The 24,083-nt window shown below is 43.7% G+C and overlaps 1 protein-coding gene across 2 annotated transcripts in view; it reads right to left on the minus strand.

Annotated features, from left to right (window-relative positions):
- Positions 1-24,083, minus strand: part of EFCAB6 (EF-hand calcium binding domain 6) — a 107,458-nt gene that overhangs the window by 51,866 nt on the left and 31,509 nt on the right. For both annotated transcript variants that reach the window (XM_082223045.1, XM_082223044.1), the window contains exons 10-15: positions 21,733-21,843; positions 19,937-20,048; positions 8,970-9,140; positions 7,176-7,247; positions 6,895-7,055; positions 2,185-2,352 (exon numbers count right to left, since the gene is read on the minus strand). In XM_082223045.1, coding sequence (XP_082079171.1) covers positions 2,185-2,352; positions 6,895-7,055; positions 7,176-7,247; positions 8,970-9,140; positions 19,937-20,048; positions 21,733-21,843 — 795 coding nt within the window. The remainder of the gene's footprint in view (positions 1-2,184; positions 2,353-6,894; positions 7,056-7,175; positions 7,248-8,969; positions 9,141-19,936; positions 20,049-21,732; positions 21,844-24,083) is intronic.

The following is a 24,083-nucleotide window of genomic DNA, read 5'->3' on the forward strand; positions in this document are numbered from 1 at the left end:
ACTGGTGTAATGTTAGAGACTGGTTGATGTTCTCTTGAAAGCAGCACTTTATCACTTGACCTAGACCTCCCAGCGCACACTGATGTGCACCCAGAGCTTTGTGCGTGTAGACAGCTCCATTCATTGAAGCAAAGGTATCTGTATTACAAAGAAATGCACATATGGACTTATGACTCTCTAAAAATAAACAAAGTAGACCTTGAAGGTTAGCAGAGTTTTGTTTGCACATCTTGGACATGGACATGTTAGCCAGTTTAGTGGGTTAAGAAGTTGGCATATGCCATGGAAGGCTTAGAGGGCACACCTGTCAGGTTTCCTAAATCAACTCAGATAAAACCCAGTTTAGTGCCACCTACTGACAAAACTAGAAAGGGACGCAGGTGGCGCTGTGGTCTAAACCACTGAGCCTAGGGCTTGCCGATCAGAAGGTCGGCGGTTCGAATCCCCGCAATGGGGTGAGCTCCTGTTGCTTTGTCCCAGCTCCTGCAAACCTAGCAGTTCGAAAGCACATCAAGTGCAAGTAGATAAATAGGTACCGCTCTGGCGGGAAGGTAAACGGCATTTCCGTGCGCTGCTCTGGTTCGCCAGAAGCGGCTTAGTCATGACCCTGAAAAACTGCCTGCGGCCAAACACACCAGCTCCCTCGGCCAGTAAAGTGAGATGAGTGCCGCAACCCCAGAGTCGTTTGCGAATGGACCTAACAGTCAGGGGTCCTTTACCTTTACCTTTACCTTTACTAACAAAACTATAGAATGAAATGATCCACACAATATGCGTGTGCATCACACTGAAATATTTTGCCTGCAACAGCTATACCAACATGGAAGAGCTGCGTTTTGGTGGGAGGCTGAAGCTCTCCCATTCAGTAGATCTGATGTTCTCCACGATATCTGCTAAGACACTGTACAGGACAGAAATAATAATAACCATAATACACTCAGTCTAAACCTACCAGCTAAACATTCAGTTCTTTATAATATTCATGCTGCACATGGAAGTGAGGGGCAGATGGGGCTTGTCAACCTGGGAAGCTTGCCTATGTAGGAGGAGAACTCTGATCCTAAACATCTGCTGCCTTGCGGGATAGCTTCAGGAGAAGAAAAGGCTAAGGCGTAAACCCTACATGAATTTGGAGTGCAGTCCCTAAGATGGTTGGGTGATGCCTTGTACACCTTATTCATGCAACTCTTGCAGCCAAGCTGGAGCCCAACATCTTGCTCTGCTTTCCTTTGGACCCCATCAGTCATCTGGGCAGCAGGACTTCCATACACACTGCCCAAGCTTGAGCCCTGGGGAGGTCACTTCAGTGCTGCTATCACAGCAGTTTGACTTCACCCCCGCGGGCACACTCCATTCTCTCTTGAGACAGACAGATGCTAACAATAATATTCATCTCTTTTGGTTTTTCTAAAGGATTCTCTTATGCTATTCCATCAGGAAGAAGCATAGATCCGTAGCAAGGACATCTTGCATGGATTTAATCACTGTATAGCGCCAAGTGGTTTTGAGGCTTTTTGTACATGAACAATGTACGTACACACAAACACCAGTACTCAACATTCTGGCACACCAAGAAATAGAAGCCTGGGTGAGTGCTATGCAGATAGCAGCAGGCTTAATTCTCAATTACTGAGCAGTCCTCATTATGTCCCTAAGTTCAGCCCTTTACTTTGTCCCACATAGGTGAGCAGGTGTGTCTCACTTCTATGGAGAAAAGTAAAGCACTGAACTGTGTTGCACTGCGAACAGAACCTAACCCTTGTCCCTGATATCTCTATCACATGAGCCTGCAAAGAGCATCTATGAGAATCCTTGTAAATTCCTTTCACATGCAAGCCACCCATCATTATTAGAATTGGGGGGGATGTCATGAAACTGACTGGCAGAAGACTCAGGACAAAGTAATTGTGTGCACAACACAGAATTCACTGAGGTACTTGATTGCCACAAGATGTGGTGGTGATCAATGGCTTGGATGCCTTAAAAGGGACATACAAGGGAGAAGCTGGATGTTCTTTTTCAGACAAAACATAAGAAGAAGGTCAAGAGAAGCCTTAAAAGTTTTGATAAGGCAAAAAACCCCAAACAAACAACAACAACAATCCACCCATGGTAAGTTTCACATACTGTGTTTCTCTGTATTTGGCAGTGAACGGTCTCCATTCGCAATCATGTACACAGTACCTTTCTGAAAAGTCTGCCTGCTTTTTTTCTTCTCTTTGACTTCCCCGGGATGAAGGGATGCTAGCGAGAACAGTTAATTCTTTTGGCAAATCGGCAACTCCTAAACTATGTAAGAGCATCCTGTACAGGACCCCTTCTGAAGTGTCATCTTGATATTTCTGGTATAATCTGGGAAAACATATTTAAAATAGTTAGGCCATAATATTTTCTCTCAGTGTCCGTCTGTGTGGCTCCCTAGGGTTCTTTTGGTCAAGTTCCAAGAAGGGTTAATCTGCCTCGGCCTGTAACAGAAGAGATAGGTAAACACTAGCAGTTAAGACTGAGATGACTATCATTCCTTAAGATAATGGGAGGTCAGAAGATGCTCAGATGATTGCCAGTGCTAGCAACCCATAGCCCAGGGGTCAGCAACCTTTTTCAGCTGTGGGCCGGTCCACAGTCCCTCAGACCATGTGGTGGGCTGGACTATATTTGGGGGGAGGGAATGAACAAATTCCTATGCCCCACAAATAACCCAGAGATGCATTTTAAATAAAAGGACATATTCTACTCATGTCAAAACACGCTGATTCCCAGACCATCCGCGGGCCGGATTGAGAAACCGATCTGGCCCTGGGTCTTAGTTTGCCTACCCATGCCATAGCCCCTACTCTTTCCTTCTGCTTTGAGAGGCAATTCTCACCTTAGTAAACCGAGGGATAATTTCTTGGGTTGCGCTTTTTATATCTGGGATGGTCTCCTGAGTCTGAATTAATTGCCTTATAATTTGGACAAATGCTTGTTTTTAACCTTAAAATCTAGTTGATAGAGAAACATTGTGAATATTTTAAACGATGATCCAGATTACTGCCTGGATCAAAGCAGGTAACAGCATTTTGCTCAACACAAAATTGGCAATTATTTAACTATCCTATAAACACCACATGGTTTGTATTTTGTTTATATTATTACAGCTCTGAAAATTATGTCAGAAAATAACTTTAGATTTTGTTTTTATGTAAGAAAAAAATATCCTTGGTAATTACATTTAGAAGCAAAAATTAAAGTTGAGAGGTGAGCAGAATTACAACTGAAGATAGCTTCACAATGAAGCATTGTAAGAACAAGGTACATTGGAGTCCAATTAAAACAGAAGTCCCCCTTGCAAAACTGCAATCTACAAGTCAGTAAGAATCTTGAGTCTAGACATATGAAAAGTCAGAAAGATATTTGTTCTTTTTTCTCATTGCCAAAAATCTTCTTTTGAAACAGGATTCAATGAACGTTCAGTCCCTCTGCCTGGTTATGAAACCTCCTGCAAATGCTTTGCAGGGGGTTGGACTAGATGACCCTCGGGGCACCCTCAAACTCTACGATTCTACAATTCTATGAAAATCAATTCCAGTGTATTTCGTGGAGTCATGTCAATTTGACTTATGTGAAAATGTTGCAGCGTGGATCTGGAATCCCTTGTCAGTTCAGTGTTTGCAAATGAATACTGCCATCCACTGTTCCGCGGAGTAATCTGATTAATATTGACAAAGGCCACACAAATTAAAATCCAGACGGACAGAAATACAGACTTTCTTGAATGTGCTGGTCAGTCACTTCTCTCTGAATCCTGATAGTTTAACTTAGTTGCTGCCAAACAACACTAAAGACTGGCTATGAAGTTAAAAGACAACCTAGGGCACATCCAGTAATCATAATCGTCAATATATTTTATTGATGTGTGTGTGCATGTTTGTCCATCTATACATACGGAGCTTTAGCTAACTACCTGAATAAACAGGATATCATATTTTTGTGCCTAAAGTGCCCAGCACCTGGCACCAGACCTCTATATGATGTGCAGCAGGGCCATTGTAAGCTACGAAGAAGAAGGAATCACAAAATCAAGTAATGCAGCTGGGTAGCTCAGTTGGTTAGAGCACGGTGCTGAGAACCCCAAGGTTGCAGGTTTGATCCCCAGTAACAGACAACTGCCTATTCCTGCAATGCAGGGGGTTAGATTAGATGTTCCTCAGGGTCCCTTCCAACTCTATGATTCCACAGTTCCATAACCAATTATGGATAAGCTCCAACTACATTCCTGTTAGGCTGTTTGTCAAATTGCTTAACCTAGAACGCAGCAGAAAGTCTGGAAACGGGTCCAGAGTTTAAAGCTAAAACACCCAACCAGCAGAACTTGTCATGCTGTCCAATCTTGCAATGGATACATCATATATATCTGTCAGGGAGAGGCTAAGGGGAGAGACCAGTACTTATAGAGAGCCGAAAGAGATAATTAGCAGTCTGTCTTCTGACAGCGAAGAGGAGGCAGAGAGCAGAGAGGCTGAACCCGGAACTAGTTATGCTTTGAACAGAGGAAATCAGAGGCGGGGTCTCAGCCGACTTGCATGTTGGGGAAGAAAAAGGAAACAGAAACTAGACGCGGCATCTGTGCCGCCCGGGTCGGACACGCTTTGAAGCTCTGAAAATGTCCTTTTGAACTGTGTTAATAAATCAAAGAGATTTTAACTGGCAGCGAGCCTGGAGTTTATCTATGCCGGCTTTGGCAGCGCACACCTCTTACAGCATCTTGCTGACAATGACCTGGTTTGCATGTCACACTATGACCTAGCACAAATACAAAAGCTTCCAAGAAAGAGCCTTTTTTGCCGCTGCACCGCACTGAACAGCCAAGGTTTGCCTGGATGTGTTGTCTGAATCCAGGCTCCTGATTAAGCTCTCTCTAGACTAACCACGAGCTGTAACCAAAGTCTGACACATCGTGGATAGTCTGGAGCCAGTTTAGCTTTCGATTTAGTGCAGTTTGTGAACCGTGTTTTACCTCTTCACTTCCCAAGGAGGTCAGCCTTAATTTTTCAAAAGCAGTCTGCTATCGCAGCATAATTATGGAGAAATGTATGGGGGAGAACTCAAGAATGAGAGAGGGGTTGTTTCTGTGTTTGGGTTATTCCTTTGTCCCCGTCTAAAGCATTTCTACTCTCACCTCTCCTTCTTTTCTCTGCCCAAAATATTCGCAATTCAGCAAAAACCTAACTATTGCCCTTATAGAGGCATACCCAATTTGTAGAACACAAATACGAGGCAGGCCATTGAAGTTCACAGGTTCACAAATCTTGGGGACTCTTGAAAGCCTAATTCAGTGAAGAATTCCAAGCTCCACATTAGTCATCCTGCCAGCCCCTCAGTTCCCAAGGCACATTCCTTCCCAAGACCCCCCCCCGCCCCATCTTCCAAGTATCCTTCTGACCTTCCTCCTGTTTTATATGTCATATTGCAAATCACTTTGGGATGCTTTATGGGAAGTGATTGGTAAATGAAATAAATAGTAACAATAATCTAGGTTGACCCTGACTAAAGAGTGTAAAGCTTAGTTTCCTGGCTATATGTCAGAGAGAGAGAGAGCTGAACCCTGGGTAGAAGTGAATCTTTATGCTCAACTTGTAGCCACTCAAGTCAATAGAAAATAACTCAGTGAGGTAAATTGTGGCTCCAGTGTCATTAAAGGTAACATTTTTATGACTCTCACAGCCCCTCCTTTGTTGTATTTGTGCCAAAGACTGAGATAAACAGATGGAGCAGGTAGGCCGGCTCTGGATGAGATTAAAGCTATCAACATACAGCTCAAAACAGCGGCAGACAGGTGAGGAATTAACAAAAAACAAACAAACCCCAAAACTGGAGATAGAACAGCAAAAAGAGCAAAACACACATCAGAGCTTTTTTTTCCATAAAGTGCCCACACACAAATTAATCCTATTTTGGTAGCAATGCTGAAAGCAATTGATTGTGATGGGATGCTGAGACTCGTTTGGGCAACTGTTAGTGCTTTGTCTGATAATTATTTTTATTGTTCAAAAATCCTGCACACGCATACCAGTTGCAGCCAGTCTGTTATCTTTGCTACCTCAGTCTCTTTCTCTTTCCCTTTCCCTTTCTCTCGCTCTTTGCTTTCAAGTAAGAATTTTAAGTGGTGATCAGTTCACAATTCCCAAGCCAACTGTAGGGTTAACCATAGGACTAACCTAAGAGATCACCTCTGATGAGAGGAGTACTGGATGACGTGTGGTTCAGTTGGCTGCCCATCAAGAGCAAAGTGCACAGTTCACTGAAATGACATAATGCCTATGGGAACTCAGAAATGGATGGATGGATGGATAGCTACAAATGCTCCGCTGGAGCCCAACAGCAAGAACCAAAAAGTTCCAGGGCCAATGCGAGGATGCATCAATATCATAAGCGTTTCTACTACATGCAGCACTTGCAGCAATCTAAGCTAATGCATCAGCCAAATTGCTAAGAAGGTCAGAATGCAAACTCAAGCAAGGTGGTGGGGACTGTGTGGTATGGCTATCTGCAGAAAAAGTGTCACCTTGAAGTCTCCTTCAATGGCTTGGATAGGGGACGGCCTTTGCTCAGACCGACATTAAGCTTCCCCTGGCCAGAGGCTCATCTTGTCTTGTTTTCTGCAACTGACTACATTGGGAAAATCAACAAACACCTAATTTTAGTCTTGGATGAGATTTGTCTCTTCCAAACAGGGCTTTACTGAGTCCTGTGGGAAAGCTTTGTGCATGAGTGCTGCACCTATGCTCAGGCTAGAAAAAGCTCTGTTTTTTCAAGTGTGTGCATGACATCAAGAAGCCAAGAAATTCAACTGCCTATGAAGGAGTTTCAGAGCTAAGATTAAAATGGAAAATGAAAAGCAAACCAACAACTTACGCGATAAAATGGTCGTCAGTTAACGAGGGACAGTAGAGGAGAAGGACTTTTCGGAAATTATTTCTGCTGATAATGCCGTTATTTCGAGGATCGAATGCCTGCAAAGCTTTGCTGAATTCATTCCAGTAGCCTTTGATCTGCTCAGTTAGGACATCTTCTGCCTAATATGCCACCATTTTGATAAGGAAATTCAAATATTTACAAACGGTTGAATAGATAATTATGCACTTAAATACTTGGAAAATCTTGATTTACTGTTAAAAAACCTTTGTGTTACTTACAATGTGCCACGCTTCAAGGACAGAAGTTGGCTTTTTTGCCTTCTTTGACCCATTAATCATTTTTGAATCTGTCTAATTGGGTAAAAAAAGCACTTGAATTACAACCTTTCCACCATACTATTTCCTAAATGCAGCACAAGAGCAAAGGCAACAGATTTTTGTGTTTGAAAATTAAGTATAAAGTAATACATTTTGTAATATACTAGGAAAAAGAAAAGACCACGGGGATACAATAAATGAATGAAATAATGCCATGATTCTATGATTGGCCTCTGGTGCCCCTCCCACCTGCTGTGCTCACGCAGAAAATGTGGATAATGGGAGCCTGAGTTTCCATGAAGAACTCAGGAATATGTGCCAGGGAGCCCTCACTGGTTGTAACTCCCTATGCAACTGCACAGCCACTTGTTGTTTCAGGATGCACACACGGAACTGTGTGGTAGAACTGTGCAGGCAGATGACTGGACCAGAAAGTGTGCAGAGGCTCTCAGCCAAACCAGAATTCAGCTCAAGAACTGAAGAAAGGCTCCCAGGCAAATGTATCGAATCAGGAGTGCCAGCTTGGCCCCATGACCGTGAATGCCATGCAGAATGCATTGCCCTGGCACTGAAATTTGTGGGTGCCAGGCCGCTTCATGGGGAATTTTGAGGGTGTTTGGGCGCCCAGGAAGCTGGCAACTATGAACCAGATTGCATCCTTTAAAAACAGTTACTGAAACAAAGGGAAGGAATTCAACACCATACTACTATGATTTTTCAGTCAGTGCAAGCCTTTCTTCTTGACAGATGGAGCTATCTTCCTTCTCCTGATCTTGTACGCTGTCCCAACCCTTTAGAAGAAATTTTGGGGAGGCGGGTGGGGAGGAGAGGGGTTTTTCCTACTGCTGGGCTTAGAATGGCTCAGTCAGCAGCAGCCCCACTCCTGCATGGAGTCAGGATCTGGAATACCACTTTATGCTGGCTTGCTTTACACCAGCTTCTTGGGTATAGGATTGCTCTGTCTAATGCACAATACTTAGAGTTTATAAGATGTGCTTCAGGGCATTAGAAGTGAAAACTACAGTGCTGATTTGAGTCTGAAAGCATTGGGGAGCCAGTGCAGAACCCGGAGCAAAGGTACCTCATGTTGTTGGAAGCCTTCCTCAGGAGATGGGCCTCCATGCCACACTTCCATTCTCCAGGAGCAGCTATTTTAAGAGGGGGAGCACTGCAGCTGCCTCCTTGGTTTAGGAAGTGTTGGAGCAAAGCATTTGCAAGGTGGGGTATGCAAACTGAGAATTGTCTCACGCTACATCTGATCTTCTTAAATGTTCTTGCAACAGAAATGGTGCTTTGGTGCACTGATTCCTCTGCCAGACTTAGGCAAATGACTGTCTCTGCTGTTCCCTTGCTCCTTGGCCACTACCAAGGGACAAGGTGAAAATCTGCCATGTGCTACAGCCTTTCATACGTTTATCCAGCTCAGGCTTCATGTTTCTCAGCCTTAGAAGTGTTAAACAGTAGGAATATGTTAACTGCTTTAGAAGCAAATAACAATTCAGGAACAAGCGTTTGAAACAACTTTAACTTCCATTAAAACTAGATTTCTTTTCAATAATTCAGCTATATTCAAAGCACAAGATTATAATGAATCTTGTTTGAATCTCTCTCTCTCTTACTCTCATACACAGGTTCTAGTGATAATAAAAGCCCAATCTGTAATTGCATTTGTAATGGCTTTTAGTCAAACACAATAAATAAATAAATAAATAAATAAATAAATAAATAAATAAATAAATGATAAGAAATGCTTACTAGTGATTCCTTTTCTTCAAACAGATTTAAAAATTTATTGTAGCTGAGCTGCCCAGTGTGTTCTGGGTCAATGATCTTGGTTAGTTCTTGAAAATCATCATCACTTATTCGGAACATGATGCAATCCAAAATGCGACGGAGCTCATTTCTTGTAATTTTTCCATCCTGATTCTGGAAAGGTGAAGAATGTATAAAAGAGCATTTAGTCCTATTTTACTGGACAGCGACATTAACCTCTTTAATTCTCCTGTACTGTATTTAGGAGTTTTTATTCTGGTTTAATTTTTGTTTTACTGTTGCTTTAAATGGATAGTTTTATGCTTCTGTCCACATTCAGAACTGATTGAAAAGTAACTAATCTCTAAATTAGTGACTATTCTACCTTTTGCTAGCCAATACCACTTGAAATATATATGCCTGAATGCCAATGTTGGTAGGCTGATTTTAAAAAAAAAATCACACTATTTCTTGCTCTTAATATTCTTATCATTGCATTTTTCTCAAAGTGTGTAATGGGATCTTGCTAGGGCAATGTAGAAGACATTGTAGGGTATCATCTAACAGTATGACCCTAGACAAGTTACTCAAAAGCAAGTCCCAATGGGCCAATGAAAATATTTTTGATGAGCAAATCATGTAGTCATAGGCCACTCAAATAAGAAGACATAGAACAAGTACACTAAATGGATGCCTTACACACTACACTACAGCTTACTGTTGATAAATCTACAACACACTATAAATAAATGTGAAAATATGCTGAGAAATGAATGTTCAGCAACTGATACATAACATTGCTTGTCAAAATTGACCAACAGACAGGACTGAATCTGTGCCAGGGCTCAGTAGGGCGAGTCCCAGCATCTGTTTTCAATCCAAGGGCTGAATCCAGCATCTTTCTTCCTAAAAATTAAGCACCACCGACAGTTTAGAGGTGTTAATTTCATAAAAGTCTCTTGATGGAAATAAGGGTATATAACAATGCACAGGAAATCATGTACAAGGGTGGCGTGGGAACCATAAAATGCCTGTGTACTCATTTAGATACAATTCCCCTAATCACAACTTCCTCCTGTTTTTTTCCTCATCAGTGCTCAGCTTGGAAGGCAAGCTGGCTGGCTGCAATAGGAAGACGGCAGGGCAGGGTTGGTGATACGGTAGCCAGCCAGGCTATGAAGCAATTTGATCATGGGCAGACTTCCTCCTTTATTTCATCTGAAAGCACAGGCAAGCTGCTGTTGCCACTTCACCAGCATCCTGTGCTTAGCACAGTAGTATCCTGTTCTGCTGGGGCTTGGAGCCTGCAAGGGAAGTGCAAAGGACTATCAGGGGCCAAGCAGATCAGGACCATGGGGAGCTCCCACTGGGTCCTGGCAGCTGAATGAGAGAAGATGCTTTCTCATGGCGCATGTGTGGCTGTGAGGGAAATGTTGTGATGCAGCCAAGGGTGGAGAGAGCTGGAGACAAATGCTTTCAAGTCCTTTCGTGCTGCATCTGGGAAAGGAGGAAAATGAAATTCCCACCCACCTACCCTCTCTACAATGCTGCTTTGTAGGAATCAGGGAGGAAACTGATCTCATTGTCTCTGCCCAGTTGTGGCTCCAACACTACTCTCCCAGTGGCTATTTTCCCTCCCCTGCTCCATTGAGATGCTTGGAACAATGCTAGTACTCGATAAACCACTTCACGTTTGGTTTTTCTTTCCTACAGAGAGCCAAAGTGACTGTAATAATACAGCAAACAAATTTATTCATAGTTAAGTTTTAATATATTTATTTTCTAACCAATGGTTCTAAACCATTCCTGTGCTTTAAAACCATTTCCCACAGAGGCTGGTGTTACTGCATTAGTTCTGGAGATGAAGCCTATGCAGGAGAAAAAGATTTATGCTGTTAGAGAAATGATGTGCGGAAATCTCCACCATCTCATGGGCAGGTGAGGAATGGAAGGGCTATTTCACTCAGCCCATCAAGCCACGTTCCTCAGCCTCGTTCCAGACTCTAAGCTATAAAAGAGACTATCCACCTCTACCTGTGGCAGCCTTGGGGGAAATGCTGCGCTTCCTTGTGAAAGCCAGCTGCCGATGTTTTAGTCCAAAAGGGGCCAAGTGTCCCAGTTTACGCTTTGGGAGTAGCAACAAAAAGGAGGAGGGGTGTAGCTTTGCATGCAAAAGGTCTTATTTGCAAACCCTTCTGTCTCCAGGGAGGGTTGGGTAAGGACTCCCTTTCTGAAACTTTGGAGAGCCATTGCCAGTTAGGGTAGACAGTACTCAGCTGGGTGGACAATAGCTTTTAGGAAACCAGCTTTTAGGTAAGAACTGAGCCATTTGTTTGGACAACTCAGCTTTGCTTGGCAGGGCACACCAAACCAGTATTGTTTCCGAAATCTCAAACTGCACTTTTCTGGTACTGTGTTCAAAGTCCCAATTAATACAAAGTCACAGACTCTGAATGTTTGAAGTAAGTGTCTGGGCTTTGCCAAAATCTGACTATTAGGATGCTCGTCAGCAACCATTTATGCTAGAGTGAATCTAGCACAGGCATAGGCAAACGTGGCCCTCCAGATGTTTTGGGACTACAACTCCCATCATCCCTAGCTAACAGGACCAATGGTCAGGGATGATGGGAATTGTAGTCTCAAAACATCTGGAGGGCCGAGTTTGCCTATGCCTGATTTGGTAGGTATGAGGTTGATCTCTGACACTAATGCGGCTGCAGCAGCCAATCGCTTCCTATGAACTTCTACACTTGCCTAGAAATCAAAAAAATGTACTGGCTAGATCACTTCCTGAGAAATATAATATAGCCTTACAGACTTCACCTTTGAACTATAACACCTGAACCGGAAAGTGGTTCACACTAGCCGGAGACAGCTTCCCCACTGAGACACACATATGCACAGGACTGCCTTAAGAGTTTGATCAGAGTTTGCAGGGCATCAGTTGAAGAAGGAGCAAAAAGGGTTTTCTTGTGTCTGTGTGTTTCCTTGTGGCTGATTAGCTGTTTTCCCTGTGTAAAGGGAGACACACATATGCACAGGACTGCCTTAAGAGCTTGATCAGAGTTTGCAGGGCATCAGTTGAAGAAGGAGCAAAAACGGTTTTCTTGTGTCTGTGTGTTTCCTTGTGGCTGATTAGCTGTTTTCCCTGTGTAAAGGTCAGAGGGGGCAGGGTTTCTGTTGAGGCAGGGGATTAGCTGTGGGAGGAGCTTTTAGATTTAGGGGAGCTAGTCTCAAACGTTTGTTGGGGAGATCTAGGTGTTTTTTTTTTGTGTGGGGGAAGTTATTTGTCCTGTCTTCAAGCTTTTTATGATGGAGGACCTCTGTAGCCAACCCCAACGACACGATCTCAAGATGGAAGGGGAGGGAACAGCTGCAGTCGCCTGCGATTCCTGCGCAATGTTTGCCATCTTGCCAAAGGTTGCAGGCAGCTTTACCTGCAGCAATTGCATGTTGATTGCCCTCTTAAAAGACAAAGTCCAGCAACTGGAGGAACGTGTAGCTACGCTCCAAAGAATTAGAGAGCTGGAGCTCTTCTTGGAAGCAACAGAGCACACCGTCTTCACCAAGGAGGAGACAGGGGACTCCCCTGAGAAGGAGTCTAGTTCACCAACACAGGAGCCAGATATATGGAGAAACGTGACTCAAAGAAGTAGGAGGCCCAGGGTTCACTCTGATTGCTTAGAAATACACAATCGCTTTGAGGTCCTCTGCCCTAGCATGGAAGACGAAGAGCAGACTCCATTTGAGGATCTCTCCCTCATTACAGTCGATCAGGTATATGAAGACGAGCAGCAAAGTCAGTCCTCAGGGAATGCGCAGGCGACCTTGGAACGGACAGCTCACGGAAGAACCCCGACCAAACCCAAGAGGAGGCGTGTAGTGGTGATAGGGGATTCCCTACTGAGGGGAACAGAAGCAGTGATCTGTGGGCCTGACAAGATGTCTCGGGAAGTGTGCTGTCTCCCCGGGGCTAAGATCCAAGATGTAACTGAACGACTGCAAGGAATCATAAAACCCACTGACAAATACCCCTTCCTCTTGGTTCATGTGGGAACCAATGACACTGCAAGCAATAGCCTCCAGAAGATCAAAAGAGACTACGAGGCTCTCGGCAGGAAATTGAAGCAACTAAATGCACAAATTGTCATCTCATCTGCCCTCCCAGTTGAACGACGTGGCCCAGGGAGAGAGGGGAAAATAGTGGAAGTGAACAGCTGGCTCCGCAAATGGTGTAAACAGGAACGGTTTGGATTCTTAGATCACGGACTGCAGTTTCTTGAAGATGGACTTCTAGCAAGTGATGGGCTGCACCTCACAACGGTTGGGAGAAATGTTTTTGCCAAAAATCTCAGAAACCTCATCAGGAGGGCTTTAAACTGACTAATGTGGGGGAGGGAGACAGTGCTCCTGAAGGTAGGAGTCTATCAATTAATGAAGATGATCATCCAAATGTCATAGACCAAATGGAGCAAACAGCACGCGGACCTAGTGGTGGGAGGAAAAAATCCTTAAATAAGAGACACGGGGGAATGATTAATGGACTTCAATGTCTGTACACTAATGCACAAAGCATGGGAAATAAACAAGATGAGCTTGAGCTCTTGGTACAGCAAACTAAATATGACATAATAGGCATCACTGAAACCTGGTGGGATAAGTCCCACGATTGGAATGTAATAATGGGGGGATACAATCTATTTCAGAGAAACAGACCAGACAAGAAAGGAGGAGGAGTGGCGTTATATGTCAGGGATGTGTATACCTGTGAAGAGATCCAAGATTTAGATCCTCAAAGCCAAAGTGAGAGCATTTGGGTCAAAATTAAGGGAGAGAAGAATAACAGAGACCTCATTGTGGGAGTTTACTATAGATCCCCAAGCCAAACGGAGGACATAGATGATGCCTTCCTGGAACAGATGGCCAAGCATGCAAAAGGAAGGGAGATAGTAGTAATGGGGGACTTCAATTACCCGGACATTTGTTGGACGTCAAACTCAGCCAAGAGCATAAGGTCAAACAGATTCCTCACTGGCCTTGCAGACAACTTCATTGTCCAGAAAGTGGGAGAAGCAACAAGAGGAACAGCCATTTTAGATCTGGTCCTAACCAATGTTGATGACCTGGTTAGTGGGGTAGAAGTGGAAGGATCATTAGGCGCGAGTGATCATGCTCTTCTGAAGTTTACTATACAGCGGAAAGGAGCAGCCATGCATACTAGGACTCAATTTCTTGACTTTAAGAAAGCCGACTTCATAAAACTTAGGGAAGTGCTGGGTGAGATCCCATGGACAACAATACTAAAAGGAAAGGGAGTTCATGATGGCTGGGAGTTTGTTAAGAGGGAGATACTAAAAGCACAACGTCAGGCAATACCAATGAGACGGAAACATGGAAGTTGCCTAAAGAAGCCAGGGTGGCTATCTAAAGAACTTTTAACTGAATTAAGATTAAAAAAGGATGTGTACAAAAAATTGAAAAGGGGGGAAACCACCAAAGAGGAATTCAAACAAATAGCCAGCACGTGTAGACACAAAGTCAGAAAAGCTAAAGCACAGAATGAACTCAGGCTTGCTAGAGAGGTTAAAAGCAACAAAAAAGGCTTTTATGGGTATGTTCGTAGCAAAAGGAAGAACAAAGAAACAATGGGGTCACTCAGAGGAGAAGATGGTGAAATGCAAACAGGGGACACAGAAAGGGCTGAACTCCTCAATGCCTTTTTTGCCTCAGTCTTCTCCGATAAAGAAAACAATGCCCGACCTGAAGAATTTGGAGCAAATGATTCAGCAAAGGAAACACAGCCCAGAATAACTAAGGAGATAGTACAAGAATATTTGGCTAGTTTAGATGTATTCAAGTCTCCAGGGCCAGATGAACTGCATCCAAGAGTATTAAAAGAACTGGCAGATGTGATCTCAGAACCACTGGCAGTCATCTTTGAGAATTCCTGGAGAACAGGCGAAGTCCCGGCAGACTGGAGGAGGGCAAATGTTGTCCCTATTTTCAAAAAGGGGAAAAGAGAGGACCCAAATAATTACCGCCCAGTCAGTCTGACATCAATAGCAGGGAAGATTCTGGAGCAGATCATTAAGCAAACAGTCTGTGAGCACCTAGAAAGGAATGCTGTGATCACCAATAGTCAGCATGGATTTCTGAAAAATAAGTCATGTCAGACTAACCTGATCTCGTTTTTTGACAGAATTACAAGCCTGGTAGATGAAGGGAACGCAGTGGATGTAGCCTACCTTGATTTCAGCAAGGCATTTGACAAGGTGCCCCATGATATTCTTGTAAAGAAGCTGGTAAAATGCGGTCTTGACTATGCTACCACTCAGTGGATTTGTAACTGGCTGACTGACCGAACCCAAAGGGTGCTCATCAATGGTTCCTCTTCATCCTGGAGAAGAGTGACTAGTGGGGTGCCACAGGGTTCTGTCTTGGGCCCGGTCTTATTCAACATCTTTATCAACGACTTGGATGATGGACTCAAGGGCATCCTGATCAAATTTGCAGATGACACCAAACTGGGAGGGGTGGCTAACACCCCAGAGGACAGGATCACACTTCAAAACGACCTTGACAGATTAGAGAACTGGGCCAAAACAAACAAGATGAATTTTAACAGGGAGAAATGTAAAGTATTGCACTTGGGCAAAAAAAATGAGAGGCACAAATACAAGATGGGTGACACCTGGCTTGAGAGCAGTACATGTGAAAAGGATCTAGGAGTCTTGGTTGACCACAAACTTGACATGAGCCAACAGTGTGACGCGGCAGCTAAAAAAGCCAATGCAATTCTGGGCTGCATCAATAGGAGTATAGCATCTAGATCAAGGGAAGTAATAGTGCCACTGTATTCTGCTCTGGTCAGACCACACCTGGAGTACTGTGTCCAGTTCTGGGCACCACAATTCAAGAAGGACACTGACAAACTGGAACGTGTCCAGAGGAGGGCAACCAAAATGGTCAAAGGCCTGGAAACGATGCCTTATGAGGAACGGCTAAGGGAGCTGGGCATGTTTAGCCTGGAGAAGAGGAGGTTAAGGGGTGATATGATAGCCATGTTCAAATATATAAAAGGATGTCACATGGAGGAGGGAGAAAGGTTGTTTTCTGCTGCTCCGGAGAAGCGGACACGGAGCAATGGATCCAAACTACAAGAAAGAAGATTCCACCTAAACATTAGGAAGAACTTCCTGACAGTGAGAGCTGTTCGACAGTGGAATTTGCTGCCAAGGAGTGTGGTGGAGTCTCCTACTTTGGAGGTCTTTAAGCAGAGGCTTGACAACCATATGTCAGGAGTGCTCTGATGGTGTTTCCTGCTTGGCAGGGGGTTGGACTCGATGGCCCTTGTGGTCTCTTCCAACTCTATGATTCTATGATTCTATGATTCTAAGAGGGGGTCACTAGGTTTGTGGACAGAGTGTGTTCATGCTGTCAACATTTACGTGAACTGACACCTCCACCTTGGGGCTGTTTGCATCTCTGCTGCAATCTGCAGTGCAGACTATCTCTGTGTGAAGGACCACCAGCTAGCATGAGCAAACCCTAAATTTCCTGCAGCCAACATTTTCTTTTATCTCAAATATCTCTTGTCTCCAAATAATTTTCTTCATTAAAGCCTTTAGCTCTCTGCAATTTCAGTGGGATTTTAATCTCTTGCTTGAATGAGGGGCTTAATCTACTATGCGCTCCCATTATCCACTGTGGTATGTGAAACTGCGAGTTCTACTTTGTAAATTGTTAGGAGAATTCTCTCTTTTGTGAGGGATTTAGTGCACAATTGATGTCGCCAGAGCTGGTGCAAAAAGAGACAGAAATTGCTATGTAAGTCAAGAATTGCAATCTAGCGTTTATATACAAATCTGTAATAAACATGCCACTAGGAATTCTGAAGATATGCCTACCGCTCATTTAGTTGCTGCCATCCAGACTATGAAAGCTTTAATTTGCTCTCCAGTTTATTATTTGCTTAGCAAATCCAAAGATATCACTCACACAATTTTTAAGATACAAAGTTGTATCTAGCAGCCTCTGTTTTTGTGCTACCTCCTCCTTGAAGACCACATGCGTTTCCCCTCAAATTGCACTGGCCAGACTTGGCATGACATGCTTTATGAAATGCCGTACCAATCACTGGATGTGTGGTTTAAAATGTAACCTTGCAATCCTGCTTCCAGTTACACCTTACACAAAAGCCCCTTGAACTCTATTTGTCTGCCTATCCTAATTCAGAGTAAGGACACAGTTTCCTAGAGCGTTATCTCTGGGTTATCCTTGCCAATCGGGAATCACATGGTGAATGTGTTAATGGGGAAATGCTGCCAGGTGTGTCTGTGTGTAGACAGTACTGTCTCCAAGCTTTCAGCTCAGTTCTCCATTCTCTAACAGAAACTTTCAAATGCATCAGATTTCAAACACACTGATCTACCTAAATCAGATCAAAACAAATCTGTGGGATAAACTATGTTTACTCAACGAACAGGAAGTTGGGGAAATGATAGAGGATAATGGAGAGCAAGTCGAATCTTGTATTGGAACTGTCCCCGGATATTTCAAACAGGGCTGGGTAAAATTCACACAGAAACCCCTTTGTGAGACCATTCCTCTCCCATGAAGGGAGGTGGGGGGGGGGAGAGACTTTTGTGGGGAGCTGCAACGCTTCTAAGGTAGCAGGAGGCACTAATATTTTGACAAGGTGTCCAGTCCAAGGATTTACTCCCCCCCCTTTAACACTCTCTTTAACAAAAGCAGAATCACTTCAAATACCGAATACAGGCTGGGCTATATTCTGCGTCCTGGGTGGGGTGCCCTTTTACAATGTGGACCAGTATGGCCCTGGGAAGGAAGCGGCAGCCATTCCCCTGCCCCCCTCCCCAGAATGTATCTGGGAATAGTACGTCAAGTTAAAAAAGAAAAGCAAAAACAAAACACAAATCCTCAGTCAACTTGTTGAAATATAAGTAACCACGACCCCCCGACACACTTTCATATCCCTACCTGAAAGTTTTTCACCTGATCCCAAAGATTTACACAACCGTTCAGGTTTTCAACCTATCCCAAAAGGACTGAAAAGTGCCCCCTGTGAATTTTCAGCTTGACTTTTAAAAAAGTAAGTCTGAAGCTAGACTGGTGACGGCCACTGAGACCACATAACACCGGTCTTGAAAGACCTACATTGGCTCCCAGTACGTTTGCAAGCACAATTCAATGTGTTGGTGCTGACCTTTAAAGCCCTAAACGGCCTCAAAGGCCCAGTATACCTGAAGGAGCGTCTCCACCCCCATCGTTCTGCCCGGACACTGAGATCCAGCACCGAGGGCCTTCTGGCGGTTCCCTCATTGCGAGAAGTAAGGGTACAGGGAACCAGGCAGAGGGCCTTCTTGGTGGTGGCGCCTGCCCTGTGGAACGCCCTCCCATCAGATGTCAAAGAGAACAACAACTACCTGACATTTAGAAAACATCTGAAGGCAGCCCTGTTCAGGTAAGTTTTTAATGTGTGACATTTTGATGTATTTTTAATCTTTGTTGGAAGCCGCCCAAAGTGGCAGGGGAAACCCAGCCAGATGGGCGGGGTACAAATAATAAATTATTATTATTATTATTATTCACAGACATGTAAAGAAAATTACACCAGCTCCTCAAAAATCTGTTTCTAACTTCCAGTGATCTGGCTGATCACTACATTATAGAATGGACTCTCTGTCTGGGGAGGGTGAGGAGTCTCCTTCCTTGGAGCTTTTTAAGCCACCGGCCATGTATGATCTAGTTGAGATTCCCGCATTACAGTGGGTTGGACTAGATGACCCTTGGGTCCCTTCCAACTCCACAATTCTATGACTCTGTGATTCTATGATTAAGTTCTATGTAATGAAAATTATTTAACAAAAATCAGACAACTTTAAATGTAGTATTTGAGACCTACTGTGCTTTGGTTCTTGCTGTTTCACACTGAAATATGAGGACCCCTCTCAGTGTAGGCTTATTAGTAAAAGGTAAAGGTACCCCTGCCCGTAACGGGCCAGTTGTGTCCGACTCTAGGGTTGTGCACCCATCTCACTCTAGAGGCCGGGACCAGCGCTGTCCGCAGACACCTCCGGGTCACGTGGCCAGCGTGACGAAGCTGCATCTGGCGAGCCAGCGCAGCACACGGAACGCCGTTTACCTTCCCGCTAGTAAGCGGTCCCTATTTATCTACTTGCACCCAGGGGTGCTTTCAAACTGCTAGGTTGGCAGGCGCTGGGACCGAACAGCGGGAGCACACCCCGCCGCGGGGATTCGAACCGCCGACCATGCGATCGGCAAGTCCTAGGTGCTGAGGCTTTTACCCACAGCGCCACCCGTGTCCCTTAGTAGTAGTATAAATTTATTTATACCCCACCTTACTTCCTGACAGGGACTCAAAGTGGCTTACAGGTGAAATAAGAATAGCTAAATACACAGGGCAGGGTGAATTATTAAAAAACAATTAAACATTAATATACAGATATAGCTATAGCTGGAGATATGAATGGTATATTAAAATTATACAGATAATTACAATGAAAACAGCACATCCAGCCCTTTCATTACAAGCCCTCAGTTCCCAAAAGAAGGTCTTCACCAGCTGGCATAGGACAAGGAGGGAGCCAGTCTGGCTTCTCCAGGGAGGGTCTTCCAGTCTGTGTCCCCACCATGTGTGCCTATGAGGGAGGCAGGGCCAAGAAAAGGGCCTCTCCTGAAGGTCTCAGAACCTGGATAGGTTCATATGAGGGGAAATGATCTTTCAGATAGCTTGGGCCTAAGCCTAGGGTCTTCCAGAATTTCTATGGGCCTACTGCTGCATGGGTTATTATTACACATAATAACGCATCACTGTGGGGCAAACCTGGTGAAGCTAAAATCTGGAGATGAAAATGAAAGATATATGAAGGGCCTCCCAGGGGGAAGCAAAGAAAAGATAGGTAGCATTCATAAGCAACTGCTCTCACTCTGTCCAGCATAAGGAAGGCCTTCTTCAGAGATAAATAAGCATCTTGAATATGTCCATGCAGCTTTAAGAGAATACGGTCACTCGATACATCTTGGTCCAACTTTCTTATTCTGCAAGAAGAAGACAGCGACTTGAATTCGCTCCTCAAAAGGAGAAAAAAGGAGGCATGTTAGGTGTTGAGACGATGTCTTAGGTAGCCATGTATCTTAAAGCTCTGCTTTGAGCTTCTAACTTGGGACTACAGTTCCCATCATCCCTGACCACTGGTCCTGTTAGCTAGGGATGATGGGAATTGTAGTCCAGAAACAGCTGGAGGGCAAAGTTTGGCCATCACTGTAACCAGTATATTGATCTATATCTAGTGAGTGCAGTGGAATAATGCTTTCGGGTACAATCGAGCCAGGAGTCCAAGTGCTGTGTCTGAGAGTGGGAGCCAGGACAGGGCTGTGTGAAGACATTCTTGTCTGTCCTGAATTGTCCAACACTCGGCTTTGTTGGGAGTCCACAAATTCTAGTGTTATGAAAGAGTGAGGAAAAAACTTTTCTCTATTGGTTCTCTCCATACAGATCAGAATTTTATACACTTTTATCATGTTGCTTCTTATCTGCCTTTTTTCTACACTAAAACCCCCAAATGCTGCAACCTCCCCACCCCCCACGGGGCAGTTTCTCTATCCCCTGGATCATTTGGGTTGACCTTTTCTGAAGCTTTGCCAGCCCTACTACATCCTTTTTGAGGTGACAGGATTCCAAAATGTGGTCACATGATAGGTTTGTCTAACCATGAATAAGTTTTATTTTTACTTCTTTATTGGCTTGTTACTTTTGATTTTGTTATCTATTTCTTATGCATTAAGTCTAGATCATTATATAATACTGAATTTATCCTAAGTATAGTGAATTGTTTTTGTTCCCTTGTTCAAACGTAATGTATGTTCTGTATGTATGTATGTATGGTTTATATAACAAGCTGTTTTTCAAATGTTATGTATTTTTATCGTAAGCTTATAGCTTGCTGTGGACTACTTTGGTCACAGCTGTGAAAAAAATGTCATATAAATAACTAAAGATATTTAATGTCTACAGTAAGCTTATGCAATTGCATGAAAGCTAAGAACAGGGTCTCCAAAACACAGCCTCCGGGTGACAACCATATACTGCAAAGCAGTGGTTTTCAAACTGTGTGAGGTTCTTGAGAAGCTTACTAGGGGTTCCTCAATGAAAGATCAGTAATGGTGGGCACATTCCCCTTTAACATGACTATGATGGCTGGGGCTGATGAAAGTTAGTGTCCAAAACATCTTGGGGGTGGGCACAACATTGGAGAAGGTTCCTGTAGGACAACTTGACTAGGATCAACCTTTGCTGATATTTCCCTGCAATAGGCAGATGCAGGAGAGTGTTGAGTGTTTTCCAGATCACACTACCAGTTCACACAAAGTATGAGAGGACCCACAATCCTAAACAGGCACAGGGATTCCATAAAAACATGGGGGTAAGCAAGCCAGTAATAGTAGAAAGTCTTAAAACCACTGCAGCAAATTATTTGAGGAACAAGGTTCCACATTATTTCTTGGACTTCTTGAGACATGGGTAAACACCTCCTATGAAGTTTTAAGTGTTATGTATGTCTAAAATATTTAATGGAATGAACACAAGTATCACATAGTTATGCTTGTGATGGAGCCAGGATTTGCTGTGTCCTATTTTCAAGTGTATCGTCCACGGCAAACACAAGGTTGGTACCCCAGCAGAACCGTGGGCGAAGAGCAACAAATGGAACCCCTCTCTTACCTGTGGTGTTTCCTCGTAGGAGCTGCCAGGCTTGTATCAAATGTCATGGGGTCTTGAAACCTGTCTAGAAATTTCTCCCATGCCATATTTTTGGAAATTTTTATTCCAAACCTGGTAAATTTTTAAAAAATGCACGCATGTTTAAAAATTGTACTATATCAATAAGATTACATGAAAATTATCAAAACTGAGTTATGAATCTGGACAGAATCTGTCATCTGAGTCTACCTTGTCCTATGTGGTGATGGGGCCCTGAGACAGTAGAATAGGTTTTACTACTTCACTGTGAAAACAACAACTACTCTTTGCTGGCATATTGCATGCTGCCTTAGCTGAAAAGCACTGTGTTCAAGGCATTGGTCAGCAAGATGAAAAGTTCCGTCTTGTTTGATCCGTGGTGGCAACTTCACTGACAATGCAGTTATTATCAACAAACATATGCATGTGAACTTTTGATAGCTGAACAAGGTTATCTTGTTTTAGCAAGGGCTACAGTTGTTATACCAGTCTATGCTGACGAATAGCTCTTCTTTGCATGAATGGCACCTTGGCATCCAAAATATAAGCTGAATCTAACAGCAACTCAAGCTATGAAACTGTTCTTTAAGGAGCAAAGAGCAACACAGTGATATCTCCAAAACTGTCAACTAACAGTAGCTTCAGCTACCTGGAATAAGTTTCCATTTATTAGCCTGGGCTCCGGTTCATCACCTCTAATCTTCTGATTCTGATGTAAAACATCACAGACAACTTCACCCAGTAGTTTCATGTAGGCATTGAATAGCACAGAAGACAAAATTGAACCCTTTGGAATACCATGGTACCAAAATCAAGTACCCCAGGACCACCTTCCCACTAGGGAGCAACAGGATTACAAATAGGGCAAATAGGGTGCCTCCTTATTTTCATCCTTAGGGGACGTGGGTGGCACTGTGGGTTAAACGACTGTGCCGCTTGGGCTTGCCTATCAAAAGGTTGGCGGTTCGAATCCCCGTGACGGGGTGAGCTCACGTTGTTCGGTCCCAGCTCCTGCCCACCTTAGCAGTTTGAAAGCATGTCAAAGTGCCAGTAGATAAATAGGTACCGCTCCGGCAGGAAGGTAAACGGTGTTTCCGTGCACTGCTCTGGTTTCGCCAGAAGCGGCTTGGTCATGCTGGCCACATGACCCAGAAAAACTGTCTGCAGAAGTGGACAAACACCGGCTCCCTCGGCCTGTAAAGCGATATGAGCGCCGCAACCCCAGAGTCATTCGCAACTGGACTTAATTGTCAGAGGTCCCTTTACCTTTATTTCCATCCCAGGCAGGCAATCTAGAAGATACCATGTTTGAGACCCAGGAGAACCAACAGCATTGTATTACCCCATCACTCACCCTTCTCACGTCCAACAAGGCAACCAAGCAGTAGGTTGAAATGGGGTTAGAGAATTTGTTCCGTCACCTGGGGTCAGAAATTGTGCAGCCACTCAAGCACCTTGCCCCCCCCCAAAGTCCTCAATCGCTCAAGAGTTGTTATAGTTATTTGGTCCAAAACATATTTTAAAGTGCGGATTCATAACTATGGTGGCTGGGACCACTCGCTCTAACAGAGAGGACCAATAAGCTCAGGATACTCTGAGACTACCTCTACCAGCTCAAGTTAAAAGACATTTGGGCAGCTTTGGTGGATAGTACACCAAAAGAATCCCTGTATTTTATGCAAACCTGCCACCAGGGATGAAACACCCTAGGCCTGAGAGCTGTGAGGGTCTGGTGACAAACATGAACTTACATTAATATACTTATGGCTAAACGAATGGCAATCAACTTTAGGTGGATGTGGCCTGTGAACCGCAAAGAAGTTTTATTTGCTGTGGTGTTTGCTCTCTTTTCCGTGGTTATTTCATTTCAGAAATCAAGGGTAAGCAGACCTCAGTGGCAAAATTAAGGAGAGGCAATGGGCAAGGGATACCTTTACATGGTAATCAAAACCATTCTAAGAAATATTCTCCAGCAGAACATGAGCTGATCATATACCAATCAAGATTTTATACCATTAAAATGTCTAAAAAAGAGACATCCATAAAACCTTCATGCATAAATATTACATTCATGTAATAAATATTACAAATGTTTTCCTACCACCTTATGTAAAACAGGAGAAATATTTAAAAGCAGGGTCCCAATGTGTTGAGCACCCTCAGAGCAGAGGGCAAAATTCATTATAAATCTTTTCAACAGGATTAACTTTTATTCTTGAAAAAGCCAGAGGATGGTCTTTGTCAGTGAATTCACAGCTTTGGAATTGCATTATCTGAGCAATATCACCTGAAATATCAGTTGCAGACTAGGACACCTCTGTTTATAGCATCAT

The sequence above is a fragment of the Podarcis vaucheri genome, assembly GCF_965113315.1.
Source record: "Podarcis vaucheri genome assembly, chromosome: 5".
Taxonomy (NCBI): domain Eukaryota; kingdom Metazoa; phylum Chordata; class Lepidosauria; order Squamata; family Lacertidae; genus Podarcis; species Podarcis vaucheri.